This window comes from Oncorhynchus masou, chromosome 28, assembly GCF_036934945.1.
Source record: "Oncorhynchus masou masou isolate Uvic2021 chromosome 28, UVic_Omas_1.1, whole genome shotgun sequence".
Classification (NCBI taxonomy): domain Eukaryota; kingdom Metazoa; phylum Chordata; class Actinopteri; order Salmoniformes; family Salmonidae; genus Oncorhynchus; species Oncorhynchus masou.
The window spans coordinates 51611709-51621189 of NC_088239.1; the positions used below are offsets into that span (position 1 = coordinate 51611709).

Consider the following 9481-nt stretch of genomic DNA (forward strand, 5'->3'; position numbering starts at 1 on the left):
GAACAGCTAAAATAAGCAAAGAAAAATTACAATCCATCATTACTTTAAGACATCAGGTCAGTCAATGCGGAAAATTTCAAGAACTTTGAAAGTTTCTTTACGTGCAGTCACAAAAACCATCAAGCGCTATGATGAAACTGGCTCTCATGAGGAGGAAAGGAAGATCCAGAGTTAACTCTGCTGCAGAAGATATGTTCATTACAGTTACCAGCCTAAGAAAATGCAGCCTAAATAAATGCTTCAGAGTTCAAGTAAGAGACACATCTCAACATCAATTGTTCAGAGGAGACTGCGTGAATCAGGCCTTAATTGTCAAATTGCTGCAAAGAAACCACTGCTAAAGGACACCAATAAGAAGAAGAGACTTGATTGGGCCAAGAAACAAGAACAATGGACATTTGTTTTTCAACAGGACAGTGACCCAATACACCTCCAGGCTGTGTAAGGGCTATGACCAAGAAGGAGAGTGATGTAGTGCTGCATCAGATATCCTGGCCTCCACAACCACCTGACCTCAACCCATTTGAGATGGCTTGGGATGAGTTGGACCTCAGAAAGAAGGAAAAGCAGCAAACAAGTGCTCAGCATATGTAGGAACTCCTTCAAGACTGTTGGAAAAGCATTCCAGGTGAAGCTGGTTGAGAGAATGCCAAGAGTGTGCAAAGCTGTCATCAAGGCAAGGGGTGGCACCTTATATAAAACAAATTTAGATTTGTTTACCACTTTTTGGGTCAATACGTGATTTCATAGTTTTGGTGTCTTCACTATTATTCTACAATGTAGAAAATAGTAAAAATAAAGAAAAACCCTTGAATGAGTAGGTGTGTCCAAACCTTTGACTGGTACTGTATGTTTCAGTAAGATTGGACTTGGCATTTAAACAATGGTTATCAACTGTACTGCAGGGATGGGACATCAATCACAGAAAATATAGGTTGTGGTGGAGGCTGCAGAGAGGTATTTGGCTGTACAAGATTTGATGTTAGAAGAGTTACAGAGTGCTAAGTGGTGGTGTCCCATCCTTTCAGGCTGTTGGCCTGAAGTAGGACTAAATAGATTTAAATAGTGGAGTGTGTTATTTATTTATGGCACTTATTTATACGCTGCCACCAACTCCAGTCTAGTAGGTGGCGGTAATGCAATATTTATTGGATACCAACCAGCCTTAAATATAATCGAAGAAGAAGAATTTCGGATGAAGTCACGCAGTCGAGTTGTGTACGTTGTTCGCATGAGGTTCCTTGATTAGCAAAACATTAGCGAAGAACTCTTGGTAGTTTTACTACGCGAATGAAAGTAAGGTATTCACAGACGTCTATTTTCAGGGGCTCTTTAGAGTTTATAACCGTTTTTTTAAAATAATCCGTGTTTTTCCAGCGAGGTTTGGTCTAGCTAGCTGACGTTAGCTAACAAACAGAAGCCAAGGCCCCAGAGCATTTCTCTAGCTTCTAGTAGCCACCGACAATGGAAGGATTTGGAAAGGCGCTGATGTCTGGAACCCTTGTCCCAGCTAATCCTGTAACAACAGTTGCTCTTCGACAGCCACCCGAGGAAACAAAGAAAACAAATCGAAAGGTGCTCGATGAAGAGAACTACATAGAGGTAACCTACCGTTGTGGAACAGACAGCTGAGTTATATTACAGTAGGTAACGTTAGCTAGCCAGTGCAGATTATATCCTAACGTTACCTGCAGCTGGCTTATAATGCAGTAAGCCTATAGTGTTAGTGCAAATATTAGTTTTTTTTAAAAGGTCAATACAGGTAAATGTGATTAAACACACATACTGGTGGTGTTATACACAAGTATGTAGACACCTCTTCAAACGAGAGGATTCGGCAATTTCAGCCATACCCGTTGCTGACATGTATATAAAACCGAACACACAGCCATGGAATCTCCATAGGGAAACATTGGCAGTAGAATGGTCTTACTGAAGAGCTCAGTGACTTTCAACGTGGCACCATCATAAGATGCAACCTTTCCAACAAGTTAATCAAATTTCTGCCCTGCTAGAGCTGCCCCGGTCAACTGTAGGTGCTGTCATTGTGAAGCAACAACGGCCCAGCCATGAAGTGATAGGCCACACAAGCTCACAGAACTGGACTGCCGAGTGCAGAAGCGCGTATCACGTAAAAATTGTCTGTCCGTTGCAACACTCACTACTGAGTTCCAAACAGCCCCTGGAAGCAAAATCAGCAAGAACGGTTTGCTGGACGCTTCATGAAATGGGTTTCCATGGCCGAGCAGCTGCACACAAGCCTAAGATCATCACGCACAATATCAAGTGGCGGTTGGAGTGTTGTATAGTTTGCCACCATTGGACTCTGAAACAGTGGAATATCGTTCTCTGGAGTGATGAATCATGCTTTACTATCCGGCAGTCCGATGGATGAATCAGGGTTTGGCAAATGCCAGGAGAATGCTACCTGCCCCAATGCATGCCAACTGTAAAGTTTGGTGGATGAGAAAGAATGGTCTGGGGATGTTTTTCATGGTTTGGGCTAGGCCCCTTAGTTCCAGTGAAGGGAAATCTTAACACTACAGCATACAATGACATTCTAGACAATTCTGTGCTTCCAACTTAGTGGCAACTGTTTGGGGAAGGCCCTTTCCTGTTTCAGCATGACAATGCTCCCTTGCACAAAGTGAGGTCCATACAGAAATGGTTTGTTGAGATTGGTGTGGAAGAACTTGACTGGCCTGCACAGAACCCTGACCTCAACTCCATCAAACACCTTTAGAATGAATTGGATCACTGATTGCGAGCCAGGTCTAATCGCCCAACATCAGTGCTCGACCTCACTAATGCTCTTGAAGTCCCCGCAGCAATGTTCCATCATCTAGTGGAAAGCCTTCCCAGAAGAGTGGAGGATGTTACGGCAGCAAAGGGGGGTGGACCAACTCCATATGAATGCCCATGATTTTGGAATTAGATGTTTGACGAGCGGGTGTCCACATACTTTTGACATTTACCAATTTCTTCCTAACTTGTTTATGACTTTCAACAGAATTTAGAGAAGATCATCCAGAGGGACTTTTTTCCAGATGTGACAAAGTTACAAGCGCAGAAGGACTACCTTGAAGCTGAGGAAAATGGGGATCTTGGGAAGATGAGGGAGATATCCATTAAATATGGGTCATCTTTAGCCAAGTCCACACCACTCTCCAATGCCCCATGTGAGTAAGAGAAGTGAACTGTCCACTATACTCTTTTTCACATAATGCACTTGTTGTCTATGAATGCAGCAGTGGTGTTATACTAATATCCCCCCCACTTGATTGTTTAGATGTTACTCCAGCTTCTTTTGAGACACCAGAGGGTCGTCCTGGATCGCCCTCTTCTGTACTGGGCAAAACCAAGAAAGGAGCAGACTGTGGTAAGTTATTGTTCACTATAGTGACTGAGAATGGCACAACTCACAGCACTAGTCAGTCTGAGGACACCAAACTTTAACTATGAAAACTATTACATTCGCTCTCAAGACTATGTAGAAAGTAGCTCTTCCTTCTGTTACGATCTAGTGGTCATTGGATTGTTGATTTATTATATAATACATTTTAGTAATTTAGCAGATGCTCTTATCCAGAGCAACTTACAGTAGTAAGGGCATACTTTTTCGTACTGGTCCCCCATGGGAATCATACCCACAACTCTGGCATTGCAAGTGCCATGCTCTACCAACTGAGCAACACGGGACATGATACTCTGTAAAGTTGATTTATTATATAGTACTATGTAAATAACTTTTTTTATTGATATATATGAGCACCTTTGTTTGTTTTTTATATATATACATACACACACACACATTTTTAGGGTCTGGATCAGCTTTAATACCGCAGATTGTAGCTTCCATCAATGTAATTGTCTGCATCACTTCCAATCCCCCATATTTAAAAAATCTATATATTTTCTCCTAACCCTACCACCTCTCCCCTAATTGGAGTAAACTAATGGACAACAACACTTTGGCTTCTACAACCAGTATATATATACATTTTACGGACACAATGTATTTTACAATAGTTAGCTTTTGTTTGTTTTTTAATCCCATCCTTCAGCTACCATCAACCCCTCTCGTCTATCTCTGAAGACCATCCAGTTTGATTTGTTTTGCCATATATTTTAAACAGTGCTGCTTCACAAAAGTTCTGAACCTAAATATATATTACAGACATGGTATATTTTACATTAGTTATCTTGTTGTTTTTAATCCCACCCTTCAACTCAACCCCTCCTATCTATGTAGCAAATGTAATTACAGCAATAATACTTAATCCCTGTGTTTGTTGATATTTTGTAGTGAATAAGGAAGGAGATGAGGAGAAAGAGCTGCCATGTCTTGATCGTTTCCTGGCTAAGAACACAAGCGAGGATAATGCATCCTTTGAACAGATCATGGTTCTAGCAGAAGACAAGGAGAAGTTGAGGCATTCGTGGTTATATGAGGCGGAGGCTGAATTTAAACAGGTACACTTGGCGTAATCGCTCCTTTGATAGTTTGAACTCTCGTTTTGTTGATGTGAATTGCACACTACTCAGATGTGTAAGTGTGTAATGCTCATGGAGTGTTATGTCTTGATTTGAAAGCAATGTTATTTTTTGCCTTCAATTAACAGAGATTATTGTTGTTTTTAGCGGCATGAAGAAAACCTTGCCCTGCCGTCATCAGAGAAGCAAGCCCTTGAGTGTGTAAAGGCAGGACTAGAGACCTGGGAGTACAAAGCAAAGAATGCCCTTATGTACTATCCAGAGGGTGAGGATTGATGTTTTCCTGCATGAGAAATGCTCCTGTTATCTTGTTTGAATTTAATGTGCTCTGAATGAGGTGCATGAAACCATGGAGTCACACCTACCAACACCATGCAGTGCATTCCAAAAAAACTTCAACAAAGTACTGAGTAACGGGTCTGAATACTTATGTATTTTAATACATTTGCAAATATTCAAAATACCTGTTTTTGCTTTGTCATTATGGGATATTGTGTGCAGATTGAGGAAAGATGTGTTTAATCCATTTTAGAATGAGGCTGTAACGTCACACAATGTGTAAAAGTGAAGCAGTCTGAATACTTTCCGAATGCACTGCATGTGTAGGATAAGCTAGTACTTACATGATTGAATTACTTGAGTTTATCTTTTTTAATAAGGTGTCAAGGATGATGACACCCTCTTCAAGAAGCCTAGGGAGGTGATTCACAAGAACACTCGTTTTGTGGGAGACCCCTTCAGCAAAGCCCTTAACAAATGCCAGCTTCAGCAGGCTGCAGCCCTTAATGCACAGGTAATTTCCTCGTCTTACAAGTTATTGGTTTTAAGTAAATGGTTTTATTCTATTTTTAGTGAAGGGATTTAAAGTTGAGAAATATTAAGATCAGGGTATCTAAAGATCTGACGAAGTGGATTGATCCTGAATGATTTCTGACATTGCTAGTGTTTCTCCAGTTCAAACAGGGTAAAGTAGGCCCAGATGGCAAAGAGCTTAATGCCCAGGATTCCCCTAATGTTAACGGATATGGGTTTGAAGGAACTCCCTGCCCTTCCCCAGGTAAGTATTTATGTTATGTTCAAGTATAGATCATTTTCAATATTATCAACTAGAAAATAACTATCAAAAATACTTATATTTTGGGTAATAGATGTTTTTCCAGCATTTGGTGATGTTAGAGGCTTCCATAAAACACTTAACTGCATAAAAACCAAACTCCTCTAACCTGATATTGTCCTATCAGGTATGGCTGAGTCCCCCTTGATGACCTGGGGAGAGATAGAGAGCACCCCCTTTCGCTTGGATGGGTCTGACTCACCGTTTCAAGAGCGGAATATTGGCCCATCGTTCAAGGTATGACTAACAGTTCTTTATTTTTGTTTTGCTGAGATTTCTTCCCAAAATGGTTTGTTTTGAAATAATTTATTAACCTGAGAGAATTTCACACACAGATTCCAGAACCAGGAAGAAGAGAGCGGTTGGGTTTGAAAATGGCCAATGAGGCTGCAGCCAAAAACCGGGCAAAGAAGAAAGAAGCATTGCGAAAGGTCACAGAAAATCTTGCAAGGTAAAAACTGATGGATGATTTACATAAGTGCATTGCTTTGGTAATTTGTATTTAGCAAAAGCTGATTTAAAAAAAATCCTCCACAGCTCATTTCTATGACCTCTTGTTATACATAGTGGTGTAAAGTACTTTGGGGGTATTTTTACTATTCATATTTTTTACATTTTACTTTTACTTCACTATATTCCTAAAGAAAATAATGTACTTTCTATTCCGTACATTTCCCCTGACACCCAAAAGTACTACTACATTCTGACTGCTTCGCAGGACAGGAAAATTGTCCAATTCACACTTAAAGGGAAAATCCCAGGTCATCCCTACTGCATCTGATTTGGCGTACTCACTAAACACAAATGCATCATTTGTAAATGATCTCAGTGTTGGAGTGTCCGTGGCTATCCAAAAATAAAAATAGTGCAGGTTTGCTTAATATAAGGAATTTGAAATGATTTATACTTTTACTTTTGATACTTATCTATATTTTAAACCAAATACTTGTAGTCTTTTACTCAAGTAGTATTTTACTGGGTGACTCATTTTCTATTACTGTATCTTTTACTTAAGTATGCCAGTTGGGTACTTTTTCCACCACTGGTTATACACAATTCTTAGTCATTAAAAAAAAATGATTGTATTAATTATTTTTGACCAAATTTCTGTCTTGCAGTCTCACACCAAAAGGCCTGAGCCCAGCATTGACCCCTGCCCTTCAGAGGCTTGTAAACCGGACCTCCAGCAAATACACAGATAAAGCTCTAAGGGCAAGCTACACACCATCTCCCACACACAGAGGAGCAGGCTCCAAAACCCCCCTGGGTGGTCCAGTCACTCCCTCAGGCACTCCGACACCAAGCAAAGCCAGGACCCCTGCCTCCCAGGACCCAGCGTCCATCACAGACGACCTACTGCAGCTCCCCAAGAGGAGGAAAGCCTCTGACTTCTTCTGACCGTGGTAAAGCAAAATTGAGAAAGAACAGTTATCTTGAGGAAGTGAACTCAAGCAAATTACTGGCCATGGGGTGTTTCTCTCTACCCCAACCCATGCCCTCCCTCTGGATTTTATGGACTTTTATGACTGGAACAGTCTGTGCACAAAGGGCAAAGAGTCAAAATGTAAACTCTGAATTCAAGGATAGTTGCAAAGCTCAGGTCATTACTGTTCTTAGGATGTTGGAAAGAAAGGCATAGCATGTACTGTGTTTGAAACCTTCCAAGACTGGATTACTGAAATATGTGGGTTCCAGAGAGATCCCATAATTGTACATAGACTAAAATGATTAGAATTTTAGTGAATATTACGATGAGGCTTCATTGATTTTTGTAAATATGTTCATGTAAGCCTCTATTTTGTATGCCTCTTTCTGCAATATATTTCAGTTTTCAACCTAAAAAATGCCTTCGAGTGATTTGTTTGTAAACCTGAAATGTCGACACTCACCTTTTATCATAGCAGACTCAATCTGAAGAAATGTAACTAAATCTATATGGTTAATCTTAACAAAGATGTATGCTTCATTTATTTGGAACTAATTTGGTGGGAAAAAATCCAGCATTTCAACATGAATCAGCAGGAATGTCATTCCTTGCATCTGGGGATGATTCTTTCTTGGTGTGCTTAGATGGTTCAGCTGCCTTTTTGCCCTCCACAGAAAGTTTAGGGCCCAATTCTGCCTCAACCTCCACTTTTTCCCCTTTCTTGTTCTCATTGCCATGAGGATGCTTACTACTTTCACCCTTCCTTTCTTTTTTGGAGCAAGCAGCTTCAGATGAAGGTCCATCTTCTCGTCTCTTAGAACCATCATGTGATTTGGATTTTGACTGCACCCATACATGTTCAAGGATATCATCGATCTCTATCCTCTGGGCTACATCTGGATTAAGCATGCGATACATCAGGTCTTTGCACTCCGTAGGGACAGTTTTGCTGCGTGGGAAGTCAACACGATGCTCTTTCTGAATCTTCAGCATCTTCTTAATATTGGAGTCATCATAGGGCATAGACCCACAGAGCATGATGAATAGAACGACCCCCATACTCCAAACGTCATACACTTTGGCATTGTATGGGAGCCCCTGTAATACCTCTGGTGCTGCATAGGCTGCAGAGCCACAGAATGTTTTGCTGAGAATCATTTGTCCAGCATCATCATAATTGATCCTCCTGGCAAATCCAAAATCCGACACTTTGAGGTTGAAGTCTTTGTCCAATAGCAGGTTTTCACATTTCAGGTCCCTGTGAACAACATCTAGGTCGTGTGCAAATTGTATTGCAAGTGACAGTTGTTTGAACAGTTTTCTGGTGAAATCCTCGGGCAAAGCACCCCTGAATTTGATGAACTCTAGTAGGTCCCCTTGCACACCAAGCTCCATAATCATGTACACCTTCCCTTCTGAAGTCTCGAATATCTCGAAGGTCTTGACGATGTTTCGGTGATTTAGGGATGCAAGGATCTCCAGTTCCCGGGGTAAGAACTTCTCCAAAAAATCCGCCGGCGCCTTTCTTCTGTTAATAATTTTGATAGCAACATTGGTCTTCAGACGCTCAGAATACGCGGATTTTACTTTGGCGTATGACCCCTCGCCTAAACTGATGCCCAGTGTATATCCCCGTTTCTTCAGCACCAGTGAGTCATCCATGGCTAGTCAGACCTAAATTATTACACCATAATCGACACCATGTTGAACTCCGTTCATAGTTGAATATCAAAGATACACATGGGGTCAATGTTGCTAACATTAAATATTTTATCATCATAAACGTGGGCAATTACGTAATGAAGTTTGTTTCTATGACATCAATTTGTGTCAAAATGGAACGTTTAATTCCTCAAAAGCAGAACCATTTATGTACGCCATAATGGTGCGTTCATGACAACTCGGTGGGGGGAAAGGAGCTCGGACTTTTTTTGAACGATCATCCAATTTGGAATTACTAATCGGAAACTCGGGCGTCATTCATTTTCATAATGATCAATTACATTTTAATAGCCATGCTAAATATGTTTACAATACTTATAAAGGCGGTAATTGTAGGACTCATCATTGCATTTTCTAACAAAGTTGGTTGGCCTCTGATGTCACATAGGTTGGTACATTGCTATGTTTTCATATATAGATCCCTGTTACCAGTCCCACGGTACCTAACATCATTACTAAACTTTAGACATACGAGTTACCACATCTGGTATCAGGGATAGCCAACTCTTGAAATTCCTTTGGTCTTGCACCTTATTTGTTGAACAATCTTTTTAAAAAGTTATTACATTTGATGTTTTGGTGCCTCTAGCAATTCAGAAAGCTGATTGAGGACCTTATTACTGATCGATGTGTTTGTTTTTTATTATCGTGTTTTCTTTCTGCTGGCATTTATATTTATACTTTGATGTCTCTATTTTATGTAGTTATGGGCTCATCTGTAAAAG

General features: G+C 40.5%; 2 protein-coding genes across 2 annotated transcripts; one reads left to right on the plus strand and one right to left on the minus strand.

Annotated features, from left to right (window-relative positions):
* The first annotated feature begins 1186 nt into the window (after positions 1–1186).
* ess2 (ess-2 splicing factor homolog) lies at positions 1187–7539 on the plus strand. Its single transcript, XM_064942472.1, has 10 exons — positions 1187–1602; positions 3011–3179; positions 3290–3379; positions 4307–4473; positions 4642–4759; positions 5154–5287; positions 5449–5551; positions 5736–5845; positions 5944–6059; positions 6727–7539. Exons 1-10 carry the CDS (start codon positions 1465–1467, stop codon positions 7004–7006), a joined length of 1425 nt encoding a protein of 474 aa, XP_064798544.1. The 5' UTR covers positions 1187–1464; the 3' UTR covers positions 7007–7539.
* A 74-nt stretch (positions 7540–7613) lies between these two features.
* Positions 7614–8696, minus strand: LOC135517012 (testis-specific serine/threonine-protein kinase 1-like). Its single transcript, XM_064941051.1, has one exon. It carries the CDS (start codon positions 8694–8696, stop codon positions 7614–7616), a length of 1083 nt encoding a protein of 360 aa, XP_064797123.1.
* Positions 8697–9481: the final 785 nt, after the last annotated feature.

What these genes read in the sequence shown, in the direction of transcription:
- ess2 (XM_064942472.1), top strand. Translation starts at nt 1,465, where the DNA reads ATGGAAGGATTTGGAAAGGCGCTGATGTCTGGAACCCTTGTCCCAGCT. An exon ending in CTGCAGCCCTTAATGCACAG is followed by an intron (nt 5,288 to 5,448) that starts GTAATTTCCTCG and finishes GTGTTTCTCCAG; the next exon opens with TTCAAACAGGGTAAAGTAGG. An exon ending in AACTCCCTGCCCTTCCCCAG is followed by an intron (nt 5,552 to 5,735) that starts GTAAGTATTTAT and finishes TTGTCCTATCAG; the next exon opens with GTATGGCTGAGTCCCCCTTG.
- LOC135517012 (XM_064941051.1), bottom strand. Translation starts at nt 8,696, where the DNA reads ATGGATGACTCACTGGTGCTGAAGAAACGGGGATATACACTGGGCATC.